This window comes from Mytilus californianus, unplaced genomic scaffold (assembly GCF_021869535.1).
Source record: "Mytilus californianus isolate M0D057914Y unplaced genomic scaffold, xbMytCali1.0.p SCAF_11, whole genome shotgun sequence".
In the NCBI taxonomy this organism is placed as follows: Eukaryota; Metazoa; Mollusca; class Bivalvia; order Mytilida; family Mytilidae; genus Mytilus; species Mytilus californianus.
In genome coordinates this window covers 5,407,309-5,427,619 of record NW_026262593.1, presented here as the reverse complement: position 1 = coordinate 5,427,619, position 20,311 = coordinate 5,407,309, and the positions used below count along the sequence as shown (strand labels likewise).

Genomic DNA, 20,311 nt, shown 5'->3' with positions numbered 1-20,311 from the left:
ACTGACATACCATTTACAGTCATTCCAAACACCACACATAGCTGACCTGCTGCTTATAATATCTGTGAAACGGACATAATCAAGTGACTTTTACCTTTATCAATGATCCAGGAAATGAGATCGAGGTTAGGTGAGCAGTGTCTCACAGACATGTAAACGTTGCAAGAAAATCCATTTATTGAATAAAGTTATACTTTTACTCATAATAAGTAAGAAATTCACATGACAAAAAAAAACTAGAAAAACAAAATTCAAGCCGACGCTGAACCATGATAATGAGGCCAAGGATGCTTCGTGAGACGAACTTGAAATCACATATCATATAAACATTTGATTTGCTACATACCAGAAGCCTAAACCGTACGGAACACTTTGTTTTCCATATAATAAATTTGCGTCGACAGTGTTTAAATCTAATAGATACTAGAACACACACGCGAAATTGCGGGCATTTAGAGCGTCTTTGAAAGTAAGTAAACTGTTGTAGGATGAATTTTTGTAAAAGATTTTATGACTGTAGAATTTCAGGAAAGGTATCAAAAGTCATAGGTACTTGGGGACAGGACAATTTCTTTAGCCCTCCCCCGTTTTTCAAAATCCGTTATTTTGTTTTGTTTTCTATTAATTTCAATTATTTTCGCGTTTTTCTGTATACTATGAACAAACATGTACTATTTAATCTCTATATAATATATATGACCGCCGTTGATAGTAAACTTGGAATTGATAGTAAATAGCAAATACAATTTATTTATAGTACATTGTATATGTATAATCTTAGTATACAGAAAAAAGCAAAAATAAATATACTGTCCACAAGTACCTATGAAAATTATGTGTAATTTTAAACAGTCATACTGTTGTCTATGACTTAAAAGTCCGTCCAATGACGGAAACAATATCCGGACGTCTTAATTTTCGTTTTCCTCCCAAAATAACCCAAACGGAATAATCATAAGCAAGGATGACAAATGCGACTATGCATGATACCTATAGGACACAAAGGCATGCCGATTAATTTACAGCCTTCAACACGGAGCCTTGGCTACACCAAACAGCATGCTATAAAGGGCCCCAAAAATGGCTAGTGTAAAACCATTCAAACAGAAAAACCAATGGTCTAATCTATATACAAAAAAACGAGAAACGAGAAACACTGAACATCAGGTTCCTGACTTAGGACAGGTGCAAACAAATGCAGCGGGTTTAAACGTTTCCATAGGTACCAACCTTCGCCCTAACCTGAAACAATAGTGTAACATCACAATATAGAAAGACACACTATAAAATATAATTGAAATGGCTTAACTCAATCAAAAGTCATATTAACACAAACAAGTGAACATACACTGAACGAAGTCTTTTCAGTACCATGCGCTCTAAAACATTCATTATACAAAATTCCATCAAAATACCTAACAAGAATCTACAAACTTGATATTCTTAAATGTAGGCGTTGGTAACCCTTTAAAGCGGAAACAATTTATTCAATTTTACCACCTATCCGAATAAAATCGTTAACGTTATATTTCTGTATTATCCTATCTGATCTAAATTGAAAATTTTATATTTCATTAAATTCTACCACCGCCTTTATAAACAAATCAAGAAATTGTTTTTCAGTCACGACAAAACATATACCATAGACTACAAGATTACAAACAATATGAGGTAGAGGAAATTTGTATCAAACATGCTTCCCGGTAACATTGATAACAGTTGTTATTAAATTCTAAAATAGATTTTTTAAGTGAGAGATACATCATTTTTTTTTATCAATGTCCTCATGTAAAATTAATTTTTATGAGTATGACACATTGGTCATGTGTTATGTCTTAAGACTCTGCAAGCCGAATTATCACGTGTCCTATTTTTTCCTATATATATATATATAAAGCTTTCGTGAAAACAATACTTAAATACATATCATAGATTACAGAAACTTAAATAAGGAAGACAATGGATACTCTATGCTTTGTCGTTGTATTTTTGGCTGCTGTACATCAAGCTAGCGCTGATTGTTGTTGTTTTCCTAACCAGTTACAAGGAATTCAGAGTTTGTCAACTAAACAGGATACAAATAAATCCTGCACAACAGTCACGGTCAGTATTCATTAACTTGTCATCACCCGCCTGTATTTCTAAGTAAGACATTTCAATATAAAATAAGGAGATATGGTATGATTGCCAATGTGACAAATATCCACCAGAGACCATCGAACGTGGTTGATACCAACTATAGGACACCGTACGCATAGAAAACCATAAAAGTCACCGACATAAAAAAAAATGTAAAACAATTCAAACGAGAAAATCAATCCTGATTTATGTATAAAACAACAAATAAAAAAGAAATAAGATATAAAGCAACAAACGACAACCACTGAATAACAGGCCCCTGTCTTGGATAGGCACATACATAATGTGGCGAGGTTGAACATGTAAGCGAACGTCAAATCCTCACCCTAATCTTCGACAGTGATGCGACAACACAACACAAGAACAAAATGTACAAAAGATTAAACATAAAGCAAATATGATAAACAGCAACAAACGAAAACCACTGATATACAGGGTCCTGTATTGGGAGAGTCACGTGTTTGATGATTCCTAAACCTCCCCTATTCTGGGACAGTGGTGTAACAGCACAGTATAAGGACAAACTATAAATGAATTAAGTATGAAAAAGAAGAAGATATTGTATGACTGCTAATGAAACAAATCTATACAAGACACCAAAATGACCGTAGAAGTTAGCAACTATAGGTCACCGTACGGCATTCAACCATGATCAAAACTCATACTGCATATCAAGCTATAAAAGGCCCCAAAATGACAAATGTAAAAAAAATCAAACGAAAATACTGACGGCCTGACGTATATAAGACATGGGACAAGAACACACTGAAATTGAAGCGAACGAATTGAAATATGAGTTCGAACCCCGCGTTCGAATTCGATCATGATTTATTAGAAATACCAGGTTCTGGCCCTCCGGCTTCTTCCACCAATTAAAACTTGCCGCCACGATTTGTAGACAAGAGTGCTGAACGTGGCGTTAAACACAACAACCGATCAATGAATCTAAAACGCAAAAAAATACGAAACAACACTATCTGATAATCACTGACAACTAGATTCAATATTTTATTTGTATAACATTACACATTCAAATACATATATATAAAACATATCGTATATTAAAACTAACAGTAAAATATCATTAGCTTAAATACTAAAACATATATAAGCGGCATTCTATTAAATATTACGAGAGTCTATTAAATGATTAATTATATACAATATTTTACATAATTTTAAAACTATGTATATCTAAGATTTGAAATACATTAACAGCTATATATAAATAAGAAATTTGTTCTTCTACATAAAATATTAAAGCAGGTTTTAGCAACTACCTGACATAGTTCTTCATTTCTGAATAAAAATACAAACTTTTCGTCAATAGACAAATTATAAAATTGATCATTATGTTTTACTGCTTCACTATAAATATATTTCGAAGGTCTGCATATAAAGGACATAAAGTAAATACATGTTTTTCATCTTCAATTTCATTTTTACACATAAAACAAGATCTTTCATTTATTGGTTTATTAAAAATAATGAATGGTACAATTATGCATAAGAATAGATATCAAATAAAGGATTCGGAAATAGGTTTTGAAAAACTTTTATAAATCTGTCTTCAAAAATTATATACACATATATGAAACACGATTGTGTAAAACAATATGACGAATCAACAGTATTTTATACAATTAAGTTTCACATTTTTATAGCGGAGTAACAGGAGACTTTACTTGTACAGGTACAAATAAAGCAAAACATTATTTGTGTACTTGTTATTTGTACAATAGTTGACTGATTGCAGGAAAAATAAATTTCATTTTTATAATAAAAAAAAAGAAAAACAAAAAAGCCACGAAGCGGTTCCTGTATTTTTTTCGTAGAGACAGCCATTAAATACAACTTATATGTCCGATTAAGTCACGGATTTGAAACTGTATTTGAAAGACATGTCAATAATTTACCTTTTTAAAAAAGTATTTGAATTAATACGGTTAAGCATTGTTCATCAATATGATACTATTAGAATAACAAAAACATTGAAAAATCTCATTTTCTATATGAATGACATGTCTTTCTAGCCTTTTAGAAGCGACAAAGCTAGCCCTTTAAAACTTGTTATATTTGGGAACTGAAACTTGTATATTTTTGTAAAATTGTTGTGATCTAACCATGACTAATGTTATATGAATAACATTCATATTTGCTTTCACGTAGAAGAATACAATATCTTCCAGTGCACATCAATCTAGGACTGCCTATCACTTTGTATTTGAACAGTTTGAGCAAAAACAAATAATAGTATGAATTGCTTATCAGTTTTGTTATAGTTATATTTTTCTACGTTATACTCTATCTGATATTTTGCATCATGAAAAGAATGTAAACTAAGCCATAAAGTAAAGCAAACGTCATTTAATTTATTTAAGGATGACTGTAATATTTTTTCTGTCTATGAAGAAATAACATAAAAATGTGGTGCACACTTAATTAAAAGTGTGCACCACATTTTTTAGGTTATTTCGAATAGACAGAAAAAAATGTTACAGTCTTTCCTTATAATTTAATTCTAAATTCCATTTTTAAGGAATACATCATGAAAAAAACATTGATCACAGTCACCTGATAAAATTATGTCTATAAACTTATAGACAAAAAACTTTCAGCCAATCAGAAGACGTGTTACATCCAAAATTAAATTGTTTTGAATTAATAAAGATAGCTTTCTGCTTTCTCTAATTTAAGGGATTATATCAGTTTTCGTTTGACCTGATGAAGGAGGAAGTTTACTTAGAAGGAACAGTGTACATCAAAGGCAAACCACTCAAGCAACAGGTTCTTCAAAGCTATGCCACTGTAAGTTACTATTTCGCTGTAGCAGCCGGTAGTCTGTAATAATGTCGGATTAATTCTGTATGTTGGAATTTAGGCAGTTGTTCTCCGGCGAAACAGGATACTAACGAAACTTAAGTATAGAAAAAGAAATATCTTTAAAATTAAGTTTGGAAATCATTTGAAAGTTTTAAACTTTTCGAAGCATCGTAAATAATTCCTCGATAAATTAATTTTCAAAAATAAACTTATTTTGCTTTTATATAAATTGCCTGCTTTCGGAAGTCTTGCCTCAGGAAAATATAAAAGTCTGGAAAATAAGAAATGCCAAAGATATAACTTGACACATGGTGGTAAAAACTAATTGCCAAAGATACAACTTGACACATGGTGGTAAATTATTTAAATGTCAAAGATACAATTTGACACATGGTGATTAATTAGTTAAATCTCAATGATACAATTTGACACATGGTGGTAAATTAGTTAAATGTCAAAGATACAATTTGACACATGGTGGTAAATTAGTTAAATGCCAAAGATACAACTTGACACATGATGGTAAAAACTAATTGCCAAAGATACAACTTGACACATGGTGGTAAATTAGTTAAATCTCAAAAGATCCAATTTGACACATGGTGGTAAATTAGTTAAATCTCAAAAGATACAATTTGACACATAGTGGTAAATTAGTTAAATGTCAAAGATACAATTTGACACATAGTGGTAAATTAGTTAAATCTCAAAAGATCCAATTTGACACATGGTGGTAAATTAGTTAAATCTCAAAAGATACAATTTGACACATGGTGGTAAATTAGTTAAATGTCAAAGATACAATTTGACACATAGTGGTAAATTAGTTAAATGTCAAAGATACAACTTCAACTTTTGTGAAATTTTGGTTGGTATATCCGCTCATCAACCACCCAAATCCATCAATAAAATAGTGCGAAAAAAGTCAGTATTGTCTACGCCATACTTTAATTTAGCCTGAAAGATGTAGTTTATCACACAAACTACAACTGGAATAAATAGCTTACAAATCACCCCATCTTGGCTTTGGACACAGTATTTCAAGATAGAACTTGTCTTGTATACATTGCTCAGTTATGCTATATATATATTTTTATAGTATAAAGGAACGGAAATATTATTTTCGTCCTGAATATGCATGACATAAGTCCCACCTGACGGTGCAAATCTCATATTTTTATAGGGAAAGACGTATTATGTTGCCAATGGAAGATGTATTGTTGTTCCTCTAAAGAAAAGATTGTTAAGATGTGTTCCATGTAAGTTTCAATATTTTTCAGTATGTCAATATTTATAATTTTGATAACAATAAAATAAAAATGTTTGCATAACCACAAAAATAGATACAAAAATAAGTTTTCCTTTCTGTAGTAACGTACCTGTACTAATACCGGTAAATGGACACCGATATGAAGATACAAAATGTGTATACTACTTAGCAAACAAAATATGTAAATATAGGGGAAGAAGTACATCAGACAATGTAATGTCTTTGTACACGCATTTATAGCTATAAAAGTTCATTTTACTTCAAGGCAGGGTTCAAAGCTTACGGTCTCTAAAAACACCGCAAAGGACCTCCTTTGTGCACAAAGGAGCACAAAGGAGCACAAAGGAGTATGATAAGTGCACAAAGGACCTGAAATTGTTTGTTAAATGGGGGGAAAGCCATTTCTCACGAAAAAAACGTGTTCATATGAGCATAATGATAAATGTTTCCGAGGTCCTACATCTAACAAATTCTGTCTATTTCTTGACGGTTGTAGCAGATTAAACTCCTTTTTTTTTGGAATGTTTTCTAAATTCAATGAAAATTTTATTCCCACTTGTACACTAACAAAACATTTTATTTGGATCAACTAAAAACTTTACAGTCGGTCACATGTTGATCATGGGTTAATACAGATGACGTACTTCCATCTTGTGTCCTTGACCTTATCCTTCGTCTTCAGTTTGTGCGTTTTTATTATGAAAATATAAACTACTGCGTCCGTTGTTCTCTCAGTACATGTACACTACGTATGCCGGCGAAGACCGCGGAAGTTGTAATACTGACTTCACTACGACTGTTAAATGTTTCAAGAAAACGATTCATGACAAGTTTTTGATATCATTTCAAATGTTTTTATAATATTTATGGTATTTGTTCTCTCTCTTATTCTCTCCATATTTATATCGTTATATTCATTCGTTTATTGATGGACGATCATGTTTATATTCAGGCCTCAAATAGGTTTTAAAAAATGTTATATCCAACCATAAAAAACACGAATACAAACAAAATAGAAAACAAATTGAAATTACCCTCCCCAAAAAATATAAAAAAAAAAAATAAAGAAGAAAATTAGAAGAATAAAAAAGAATAACATATAAATAAAATAAAAACTGGTGGAAAATACTTATACAAGATGATTGATATTACTATGGAAGAAGCTAACGAAAATTCTCTAAGTTATAGTTCGTCGAAGTCAGTTCAGTTCGATTGCCTTCTTAACATATTCTTTAAAACCTTTCATATCGATGTTTTTTTTTAAAGTTTTAATTGAAATATCATTATGAGCCAGTTTCTGCTAACCCTTCCGGAAGACCTGAGATCAAACCCGGTTTTTGGTGGGATTCGTGTCTTTAGTCTTCAGTCTTCAGTTTTCCATGTTGTGTTTTTTGTACTGTTGTATGTCTTTTTGTCGTTTTTTTGCCATGGAATTGTCAGTTGTTTTTCAACTTATGAGTTTGAATGTCCATTTAGTATCTTTCGCCTCACTTAACAAACAATATGAACGTTTTTATTTGAATTTTAATATTGTAGCTAACGCCAAACCGATATTGTCAACATATTCTGGTATAGAGAAAGATGTTTTTGGGGTTGACATGTATTACTTCAAAGAAGATGGAGTACAGACAACTCTTACTGTGATGAGAAGGGGGTGTGTCCCTATAGCGGAACACCTTGAATCATGTAATGCGGACACTGATGTTAATTATTATGGACTTAGTCTTGGTATAAGGAATGCCACACAATTTGCCATTCCTAAAGCATGTAAGAAGGCAACCGAAATGTCTATAATACCAGAAGTAAGCTCAGTTAAGATGATTAATAGCATTTCTTATATATTTATGATGTCTAATGTGTTTCATAAATTATTTTGTATTTTTTTGTATAAATCTGACTAAAAGTAGATGAGGGGTATAGACCAATTAGACAGAAAACTAACGACATACAAAAAACCAATAGAGGTTAACACAGAGTCTTCAATAATGTCTTCGGTTTGAAATTGTTTGATACTATCAAGATGAAACACCCATTATGTGTGTGACCTTATCTAATTAAAAGTATGCAAATGACAATTTAGTTTTATGTGTCCGCAGAACTGGATTACCTTCATGTTTTGTTTTCTTTTGTAGGAAATGGACCATCTGAAGTATTTGAGGTTTTCATCTATCTTCTAGTAGAAACAACAAATAATGACTAATTTTTGTTTTGAATATATTAACTTTGAACTACATATCAAAATAATCAATTGATTATACAGATAGATACTTTTGTTTCAAACCACTTACTTTAAAGGAGCAAGGTCGTGCTAAATGATTATAAATATATGAAATACATTATAATTGCATTTTATAGCATTTTTAATTCTTACATTTGAAAGGATGCTAACTTCATGTGATTGTTTGTCGATTTGATTAAAAAATATTATTTTTAAATATATTAATTCATTCAATTTGATTAACTGGAAGTTTAACAGGTCGAATAATAATTCCTTATGGTAATATTCTAGAATAAAGAATTTGTTTCAAATAGATATGATTATAAACACAAAAATTGCAATTAGGCGTGGTACATAAATTTGACACAAGTCAAGTTCACCAAAATAAGGAATAATGATGGCACTATCATGTGACGAGGGAAAAAACGCTTATATGACACAAGCTCAAAATAACTAGGTGGGAAAAAAACAATATTAATAAACTATTACAGGAAAATAGACCGATGGATGTTTTACGTCCAATCACAAATTAAGGTCATTGACAGTAATTTTATTCGGTATGAATCTTATTTCTGTTTAGCTTAAAACCTACACTTTGAGCATGGTGTTGTATATCTTTTACAAAGAACTGTTTTATTAGACAATTTATGTAAGCTGGATTTAATGACACGTATGGTGATAAATTACATTCCAATTTTCAAAGAAATCCATTTGCGGGTTTGAAAGTAGCTTAAATTTTTGAATGCATGAGTATTCACTCGTACCGTTTTTTAAAATGTTACTTTATTTGGGTAATTTTATATTTATAAGGTTTACATTTATAGGCAATGTAGTGTATCAAAACTTGTGTATTTTTATATCAAATAAAATAAATAATTTATGCGGGTTTTGTTTCAGAAATGTTTCATGTAATATTATTTTATTATTATTTTACGTACTTTGATTTATTCTTGTTCTAGAAATTGAGTTGTTTCCCTTTTATCACAGTCCGATATGATTTGTGTAAACCCCATATTATTTTAGTAGTTTTATGTATGAGAATACAAGTTAAACGCTGTTGATTTTTGTTATTCCATTTACGGGTCAAAGAGTATTACATTTGATATGTTTGATATTATGCTGATAATGGTATAGTGTTTTTGACTATTTCAGTTCAGAAATGTTTCATAACTGATTACTGATAAAAATTTCACTAGCAGTAAGAATTGATGAAGTTAAATCTGAACCAGTAGTGAAAAATATAGAATTGCGTACATTTACAGCACATGATAAGACCTTTAATTACTTTTCAGTGGATTAACATATTATGTCCATTACAAAAGCATTTAAACGTAGATGCCATTTTTTCATGTATCTATAATAATTTCCAGCAAATACGAAATTGACAAAAAAGTACGAATACATTTGTAATGGCAAAGTATTTTGTCCTGCTTTTCCTTTACGGCATTGATAGAGTATGTTCTTGGTAATTGCTTGCTTTTGACATGTAGAGAGAAAACATACATCAGTACAAGAATTAAGAAACTCGATCTCTATTAAAAAAAAAGACATAACTCTGTAAACTATCAATTCACTAACATAGCATTTTGACACATATTATTTAAGGGTTTAGTTTCTGACACAAAAAGCATTACTTTGAAAGCAAAATATGTACTCAAATACTGACAATTATATAGGCATTATACGATCATAGTTTAGGTACTGTAGACAAACTAGGGTAACATTAAACCTGATATAAGGAGGAGACATTTCTTATAATATATTTTTTTATATCGACCTTGTCAAAAACCTTTATACATGTAAACAAATGTAACATTTCCGAGTAGACAAATTACGTTGTTTGGGTTTTGCAAACTTTTCCGTTATCTGTTTAACACTTTCCGGACTTAACACTATAAAATGTGGTGCTTAATTATGTCATAGTTTAACGTTTACAATGGAGAAGTATCTTGTCCTTCTTTCTTTCGCTGCTTTGATAGCGTCTGTTTTTGGCTGCTGTTGGCCGTCAGAATTCGAGGGATTCAGTGGGTCCAGTCTAAAAGCTGACAATTCACCGGCTATATCGGTATGTATTTTACCATATTTTTTATAAAGTATAAGACCGTTCTGTAAAATGTTTTTGAGTCTGCATTCCTTTAATTTAAAACAAAAAATAAGAATTGCACCAACGGTTTCCTGTACTTAAACACAACTGCAAGTTGTTTTCGAACTTTTTTAGATAACCTTTCACCAGGAACGCACCGAGCAAAAAAACAGGCAGAAAATTCGAAAAGCCTTATACTCTAAAAATATGGAATAATTGGAATTGTCCAAGGTAAACTTTGTGTGAGTGATTTAGAAAATAAGTATTAAGTAAACATTCAAATTGTATCAACTGAACGTTTTACAGAAGGGACATAATAACACAAACATTAAGGGCCCTTTTGATCCTTAGATCACAATAAAATATTAATTTCGCTATGTTATGTATTTTTGACAGGGTTTCTATGCAATTGCCGTCAGCAAAACGAAGAAGAAAATTTATTCATCTGGAAAAGTGTTCGCCAATGGCAAACAGTATTCAGTAACAACATTGTTTGATTATACCAAGGTAAGTTAAACAGCAAAGCAATTAGCGAGGAATAAGGGTTATCATAAAGACATTCACGAATATCTCAACGTGCAACAATTAAATAGAGTTGGTAATCATACCACATCTTCTTATTTTTATATTTACACTCTGGACCATACACACTTCACCTCTTTAATGTAATTTTTGTGTTTCCTTGACCATTTCAAAAGTAGAAACCGGACAAGGTAGAACTAATTTTGGAAAACAGAAATGATCATCATATCCCATTTTTAACTAATCAAGGACTTCATAAGCCGATTATCCATTGCTAAACATTTGCACGATATCAGTCGAAGTGTTGCTATATAATATTCATTATATAAATTCAATTGTTAAATTATGTATATATTATTCAGAAACTACTTAATTTTTCTTATTACCTGAGTTTACCCGTCCATTTGTTTTTGCCTTCATTTTCAGAGGTGCATTGTGTCCTTTTTGCATTGTTGTTGCTCTACTGAAATATTGTAAATAACGAAATGCATCTCTTTGATGCATAGTTCTGATTTGTTTTAGTGTTTGACTTTACTTTCGTCCTGTTTGGTTTTATCAGCTATTCAACATTCTTTAAGGATTGAATTTTCTAACATTTTGACCTCGGGCATCACCGAAGAGATATTAATTGACAAATGCGCATCTGGGGCAGTAAAATTGGTTTAGTTAATGTTATTAATACAACTTGGTCGATATTGTAGCTAGTGGACTATAAGCCGTGGAGGCTATCAACAGCCCAGTTACCAGAACTTCGGTGCTGGCATGAACATACGGATAATGTTTTATCATGATTCGGTGTTAAACTAGGAAATGCATCTCACTCGTTGTATGTCTCTGATTCCTTGACGAAATTGACTTTACTTTTGATCTTTTATGGTTTTAACAGCACTACAATGTTTTTTTTTGATGTTTGATTTTCATGCAGTATGGCCTCGAGTGTCACTGAAAAGGCATAAGTTGTCGAAATGCGCATCTTGGTACCTCTAATGGTGTCATTATAAGTTTTTTATTTTGCACTAAATTGTTCCATCCATATTTCCGATAAACTTGAAAGTTCTTACAAATGTTACATAGTTACTCTGTACACTAATTTGATTGATAATTCAATTTTTCTTTGGTTACAAGCTTTTGTTATTAAAACCTTTTGAATAAACATTTTTTTTTTATCTTTGCAACAGGGCAAGAAGTACTTAGTGGTAGATAACAGATGCTTCACATCAGCTATTTCTAGTAGTATGACAGGATGTTTGAATCGTAAGTAAATGTACATTTACGAATTATAACTAAAATTAATAATGGTTATAACCATCTACACGATCGGAATCATCGTTTCGTTGTGTAATTTTGTTAACTTTTTGAATGCTGGTCTGTGATTTCAACTGTGAATTATATATAATAAACACATTGACGCTTTTAGGTTCTTGCCGAATGGTAATTCTACTGTTAGTTCAAACGGCGAGAATTAACTATTGATATATAAGGGTTGAAAATTACGTCTCATTTAGAAAGATCTGTTTGGTATATATAGACTTAATTCAAGTCGCAAATACACATATACAAGTGTGTAGAAATGCCGATTGTAAAGAATGGGAAAATATTGGCAATATATATTTGTTCTTATATATTAGTCATCGCTATCCAATATCTTGGCTTTCTAACAGCAATGCACATTCTTTGTTGTATATGTTGAAACTATTTTAAACTCTGATATGCCTCTACCCCAGGCTAATGTGGCCATAGCAAGATTTGGAACAACCTAAAACTCTTTGGTTAGCAATGCTATTCAACTGATTTGTATAAATATAAGGAGATTTGGTATGATTGGCAATGAGACAACTATACGACCTTCAACAATTAGCAAAACCCATACCGTATAGTCAGCTGTAAAAGGCCTTGACATAAAAAAAAATACAAGCCAATTCAAACGTAAAAACTAACAACCTTAGGTAGAACAATACAATTTACGAAAAACAAATAAATGACAGACATGAACCAGCGACCACCACTAAAAATTGACCTTATGCAAATGAATATCAATAATCTGTTAACCTATTTCGGGTTGAAAAAATATCTATGCAGTCTGTTTGAAAATTGAGTTGCTATAAGTACCCTACACAACAGACAAACATTCATTTTTTATTTCGTATTTGAATGTTCCAAAATCAATCAAAGTCTTAAACATGCACATATATACATGTACTTGCATAATGTCGATTTCTATCCGACGCAGCTCATATGATATTCATCGTTGAGCCCGGATCACAATATAAAAAAGATGGTGATGAAGATTTGAAAAAAACCAACCCATTTAGTGAAACATTCATTTTAATTAAACATTGTTATATAGGTATGTTTTCTATCCAAAAATGAACACTTGCGTCGGTTTGTGGTAAATCATGTTTTTAATGCAAAAATCACAAATTAAAAAAAAACAAAAAAAACCCAATTTCATTACTAAAATTTCAACGACAATTGTCCGTCGGCCACAAACAAAAACAACAAAACAATCACAGCGATCAGATTTATATGGAAACTTTTATCTACTGACAATTTATTACCTGTTAATATTTAATAAAATTGAAACCCAATGAACATTTTCTGCTATTTGTTTAAATCTGTTATAGTTATTGATTGTGTGCCTCACACAAGTATGTATACGTTGGGTCTTTGCTGTCTTGTCAATTGTCTATTTATTCCTGCTTCTTGTAAATTATAAGCCTGATATAATTGGTGTTTTAAACAATGTAATCGCTTTCCGTGTCGTGAATCTTATTGTGTAACATTTCCCCTAAAACCAATAGCAATATTAAATTTAACTTAATCAATGATAATTTAATCTGGTAAAAAGTAAAATAACAAAAAAAACCGAACTCCAAGTAAAATTCAAAACGGAAAGTCCCTTATCAAATGGCAAAATCAAAAGCTCAAACACATCAAACGAATGAAAAACAACTGTCATATTCCTGACTTGGTACAGTCATTTCCTTATGTAGAATATGGTGGATTAAACCTGGTTTTATAGCTAGCTAAATCTATCACTTGTATGACAGTCGTTGTAAATTGTAACTGTTTTTTTCCTTATGCAGAAAAAGGAGAAAAAGAGAAGGCCAGTTTTGACCCCTTGAATTCGACAATCAACAAGTATAACAACATATAATAAATCAAGTCTGCTATCTTAGATGAGTTGTTTTCTACTAAACAACATTCTTCAAAATTTTACAAGAAACTAGTCTGTTGAACATTTACATTTTTGTTTTGAAACCTCTTTTATTTAGTGTACACCATAAATAAACTGCCATCGTAGCCTAATTTTGAGATATTGTTATTAATATCCAGATATGAGCAAGAGCTTGACCCTAACAATATTTTACTTAAAACACAAAATCTTGACATCCCCCCCCCAATAAAAACTCCAAAAACTAACCAAAAAAACAAAAAATGACAAAAACTGAACTTAATATTACTCTGAAAGATTGAGCAACACTTATCCCACAAGAAACTACAATGTCTGGAACTTACTGTTAAGTTAATGTCCACGTATCTTTTTGATTCAGGTCCCCAAATCAATCTATTTATTTAGTGTATTTAAGATTTGAATAGTTTGGAATCATCTGCCTATATCAAGTATAAAGATTTTATTAGAAAGATGTTAGATATATATCTAAAAATAGTTGCCAAAAAATCTCATGTTTAGCTTATAATTTCTTACTGAAGTTATCAGTCGTTGTTCAGATATTCTTACAATGCATGCACGTTTTAGTGGTTCTACCTGGAAAAAAGGTTAAGGGTGGTTTTCTAGCTTACCTGTCACCAATATTTATAAATGATAACAAAAAAGTATGTATAAATTACTGTCATTTTAAGAAAAGTTTTAAACATATGGAATATACATATAACATTTTATTATATTATATTTTTATAGCCAAGGCAAAGTTCACAGTTTCATCGCATTATGGAATTGCTTCCAGTCCCAAGCTTTCAGTAAAGATATATTCATGGTCAGATGCTTTGGACTACAAAACTGCGATTGTAGTAGATATAGGTTCTGGACAGTGTGTACTTCAAGCAATATCCGGTTTTTCAACTAGTGCTCTCAGTAATACTGGCTATATTGGCCTGAAAAGAGGAGTCTCCAACCCTGCAGTCTTTAATATCCCTGCTCCTTGTCCAAAGACAGAAGGCTATATGAATGAGGTAAGCTATGAATTTCATTTAAAGTTTTGAATAACATCGAAGCATCTTGACATAATAACCAGAAAGAACAATAGGATAAGTAAAAAAAAAATAACAAATCAAAACAAGCATTATATATTGTGACAGACTTTGTACTCGCAACTAAAATATTATGATATCATTTAACTTAAAAAAAATATAATAGATAATAAATGAGAAGATGTGGTATAATTTCCAATAAGACAACTCTTCACCAGAGACCAAATAACATAGAAGTTAACAACTATGGGTCACCGTAAGGACATCAACAATGAGCAAAACCCATACCGCATAGTCAGCTATAAAATGCCTTGAAATGACAAATGTAAAACAATTCAAACGAGAAAACTAACGGCCTGATTTATGTAAAAAAGAAACAATGAACGAAATACAAATATGATATACAGCAACAAACGACAACTACTGAATTACAGGCTCCTGACTTCGGACAGGCGCATACAAAATGTGGCGGGGTTAAACATGTTAACGGGCGCTCAACCTCTTCTAACCTTGGACAGCGGTGTAGCAGTACAACATATGAACAAACTATAAAAATCAGTTGATAAGGGATTAACTCATCAGATCACAAAAATTGCTACCAAAGGTACCAGGATTATAATTTAATACGCCAGACGCGCGTTTCGTCTACATAAGACTCATCAGTGACGCTCAGATCAAAATAGTTATAAAGCCAAACAAGTACAAAGTTGAAGAGCATTGAGGACCCAAAACACAGACAGGACGTGGCAGGGTATTTATACATCTTTACCGTTACAAAAGACAACAGCATTTCTGAAACTTTGTTGATGGATGGGTACCATTATCTCTTAAAATATAAATGACCTTTATGTGTTCTGATATGTGGTAAAGTTTATTTTGCACCAATGATTACTGATTTTTATTTTGAATGAAAGACAGAAGATACCAAACGGGACATTAAAACTCACAAGTCGAAGACAAACTGACGATGCCATGACAAAAACGAAAAACAAACAACGATCTACAAAACACAACATTTACACAATACTTGTTATAATGCTTGCGTACCTTATACATATGTTTTCTTATTTTAGGAACCAGACCACCTGAAATTTGTTCCACATCACAATTGGCTATAAGAATCAGAGTTTAAATAGTTGACAATCTTTATCTAAAAAGAATTGGATTTAAATAAAGTCAATGTTAACCGAATTAATTTTTTACCAGCATTTCTTTAAAAAAGTCATGAAGTCAAAGATATGTTCAAAGTGTCAGCAAAATAACAACAAATACATGTCGATGTATTTTTTCTTTGTCGTTCGGTTAATCTCCCTTTGACTTATACCCCTACATATAAAAGATTATTGATTTTCAGTTGCATCCCAACGGAAACGTCAATTTATAATGTATTTGAAACGAAACAATATTCACATTTACTAAATCAAATATATAATGAATGCTGCATGTATAATGTGCGTTTGACAGTTGAAATGTAACGACATAGAGTGCAGCAATTGGAATAATCTCTTTATGATACTACCGCGTTATCTTTTTAAAGGAAATACTAACATTCTACTTAATAAAATAATATTTCCAAATATGTTGAAAAGAAATTGTACTTTTCGTTTTCGTGACAATTTCCTTTTTAGCAGCTCACAAACTGAAGACCCCTAACAGCCTGAATCGCCCAACTGAGAAATTTAACCCCTCATTGCCTAAGGACTTAGGATAAATTATGTCTCTTAAACTTGGTCAAATTGGCCAAATATTTCGAGAGAAGATCCAAATGTGATTATATTATATCCCATTTTAATTGGAAATTTTCCACTAATGCCGATAAATGCCGAGGATCGTTTGTAGAGGGTTCTCCCAGCATCAATCATCTAACGTTTCAAGCCTTTAGTATCAGAGAAGAATATATTTCAATATTGACCAAAATTAGATAGTTTGAATTGAAAGAAGACGGACAACAAGATTGCCTATTTTGGTTTATATTTTTTACCCTACTGAAACCAATTGCAAAAGACAATAGATTAAAGACAAGCATACATCACCATAAATGAACAGAAAAACAAAACATCACAAAACGCCAATCGGGAAATTAAAGATTGAACAACACGAACCCCACCAGATCCCGAGGTAAACATTTATTCGTCATTCCTACAAAGTTTGATATAGTTGTTGACCTGTTCGCCAGTCCGTCAGTCAGTACACCAGTCATTTTGGTCTCCGGATACTAAGTCAAATACTTTTGAACCTTACTTAGATAATTAGAGGAAAGTCTAAATTGATTTGGAGGTCACCACGTCAAAGGTCAATTTCACAGATACTCACAAACAGACCGAAATTTGTGTAGAAAAGTGTTTTCTAGCTGCTAAGTAAAATACTACGAAAGGGATTGCAAACTTACGTGACTATATATTCCCTATTGATTTCGGGTTTAATACATCAAATGTCAAGGTCAAATATACTAAGAATAGACCAACATTTATGGAGAAAACTCGTTTCTTTATTTTTAATCAATAACCTCATATTTGGTTGCAACCACACTTTCTTGTTATTTATATTTGTTGTTGAAGACTCGAGTTTACATTAGTTTTTTGGACATTGATATCCGTCTTGGAAAGACTGTTTGTCGGTCTCTCGATATTTTTTGTATATCGTTTGGTTGTTGTCTCATTTTCATATATCCCATATTATCAGTCATCAAATGGAAGAATATATCATGATTCTGATGGGATCATCTATCATGGCGAGCAAATTTTAACTGCTTTCCAAATTATGTGCCATTTACAATTGTTTTTTCTCAAGTAAGCAGACATCCTGTTGGTACTACATAGACAAAAAGAGAGATTTGTGCGCACGAAATACTGGTTAAACTTTAGCATATTTTGTGCATGTACAAAGGTTATCTGGACCATGGTTTGTACGTTGCTTGTATTTTGTATGTCTGTTATTTCCCCAAAGAATACGGGTCGTTGTTGTTTAGTGTGGTCCGTTGTACTGTGTGGTATTTGTGATTTTCGTTATCAGTGATTTTGCATTAAAATATTTAAAGAAAAATATATGTCAAAAAGCTCTAAACATTGAAAGACATGTATTTATGACTTGTTTAAAGAACTGTCATTCCAAAAAATATGACAATAATCCATTTATGGATAACAAAAGTCACACCAGTCAAACACTTTAGTGTTGTCGCAATATAAGGATAAAATAACAAGTCTTTCAATAAAACCGGACAAGCAAATTCATTGCTGTGGGAACAGCGCTGGCAGTTGTTTCCGGTCTCACATTTCGCTAATGTAAATGTTTCAGGCCAAATATGTTATTTGTAATAAAATATACTTGCCTATTAACATTAGCAGATGTGGCAAATTAGCCTACTTGGCTGCATTACAATGTTAAAGTCAAATATAACATGTATAAAATAAAGTTTACAAAATCTCGGAGCAGGAAATGAAACACACACATATAGTGTGTGTTTAAATTTAAGATCCATAATGAACGCGTACATACTAAACAAACTGTGAAATGTACATTACATTAGAAGCATCAGCAAAAAATCATCCCAAAGAAAAGAAAAAGAAATGACTAAAGCACAAAAGTACAAAAACAGATGTGTCATTAGTCCTAAATGATAAGGGTATGAAGAAAACAAAACAAAACAAAAACTATAATATCAAAAACAGCAATCGCATAACATTGGTCAACTATTTTCATTGGTTTATCTAGAAAGATGTTGATTTGGAGAGATAATGTCGTTATTCTTCACACTGTGTAACTAATAATATCCACCCACATCTATCCAATAGTGATTCGATTGATCTATTTGAATTGAGACATACACTGATGTTGATATAATGAGGCTGTCATTCTCGTTTTTTTCCCGCGATTACTGAAATAAACGAAACAAGAATGTGTCCATAGTACACGGATGCCCCACTCGCACTATCATTTTCTATGTTCAGTGGACCATGAAATTGGGGTCAAAACTCTAATTTGACATTAAAATTAGAAGGATCATATCATAGGGAACATGTGTACTAAGTTTCAAGTTGATTGGACTTCAACTTCATCAAAAACTACCTTGACCAAAAACTTTAATTGAAAGCGGGACAGACGGACGGACGGACAAATGGACCCATTTAGTCTAAAAATATGTTGATTTTTTTTTATTTCTGTAAAAATAATATAATTTTTCTCACTTAAATTAGTGAGATTCAAAGTGAATTAAGTTTTCAAATGTAGTACTTGAAGATTAAAATTTCGGTTTATTTCATTTTTTTCAACACGGTCGATATTTATTTCAGTTGCTTCTCGTCAATATAAAACGTGGGAGAAACCATTCCTCATTTTGACATGTGTTTGAATGTTTTTATAAAATCAATATTTAATAGAAAATAATTTTATTTAACAGAATGGGTGAAATCTTAATAGCGCATAGTAAATCAAAAGGCGTGCTTTACCTAAACAGGCGGATTATGATCAATTCATCTGTAAATTGATTAATGTTATAGAGAGATTTATCTCGACGTTGGCAATGTGAAACCGTTACTCCATTGCGTTGAAATGTTAAAATTCTCTCTCATCCTTGTTTCAAACCCCCCTTTTCTACATCATTTTCATGTTTATTCTAAATCATTCGTATTAAAAAGATGCCAACGGGACAACCAAATTTTTTCGCGATATATCAGTTTTGTGCAGGTTCTCATAACTGTCAATTAATCTAGTAACTAGTTTTTGTGATTAAACTCAATCAATGAAATGAAAACAAAATATGAAGATTCTTACTATAGATTTTGGACAAAAAAGATATTAAATTACTTATATAATAGTTGTTATGGTTCTAAAATCCATAAGAACATAAGAAGCATTACTGCCTATTGAAATGGTTTAAAATCAAGTATTAAAATCCTATTTAAAACTTCGAAGAGGAAAGAATAAAATTGAGAATGGAAATGGGGAATGTGTCAAAGAGACAACAACCCGACCAAAGAGCAGAAAATACTTCAGTACAAGACTTAATTTCCGATCAATGAAACACTATCGCCATACACTTTTTTCC

The 20,311-nt window shown here is 31.5% G+C and overlaps 1 protein-coding gene and 1 long non-coding RNA gene across 2 annotated transcripts; both read left to right on the top strand.

Moving 5' to 3' along the window:
- Positions 1 to 6,145: 6,145 nt before the first annotated feature.
- Positions 6,146 to 8,912, top strand: LOC127720936 (uncharacterized). The gene is made up of 3 exons (XR_007990994.1): positions 6,146 to 6,221; positions 7,769 to 8,034; positions 8,365 to 8,912. It is a non-coding gene; the product is annotated as an uncharacterized LOC127720936 (long non-coding RNA).
- A 1,421-nt stretch (positions 8,913 to 10,333) lies between these two features.
- LOC127719436 (uncharacterized) lies at positions 10,334 to 16,458 on the top strand. The gene is made up of 5 exons (XM_052225532.1): positions 10,334 to 10,515; positions 10,930 to 11,040; positions 12,234 to 12,309; positions 14,978 to 15,249; positions 16,341 to 16,458. The coding sequence occupies exons 1-5, from the start codon at positions 10,387 to 10,389 to the stop codon at positions 16,383 to 16,385; spliced, it is 633 nt and encodes a 210-aa protein (XP_052081492.1). The 5' UTR covers positions 10,334 to 10,386; the 3' UTR covers positions 16,386 to 16,458.
- The last annotated feature ends 3,853 nt before the right edge of the window (positions 16,459 to 20,311 follow it).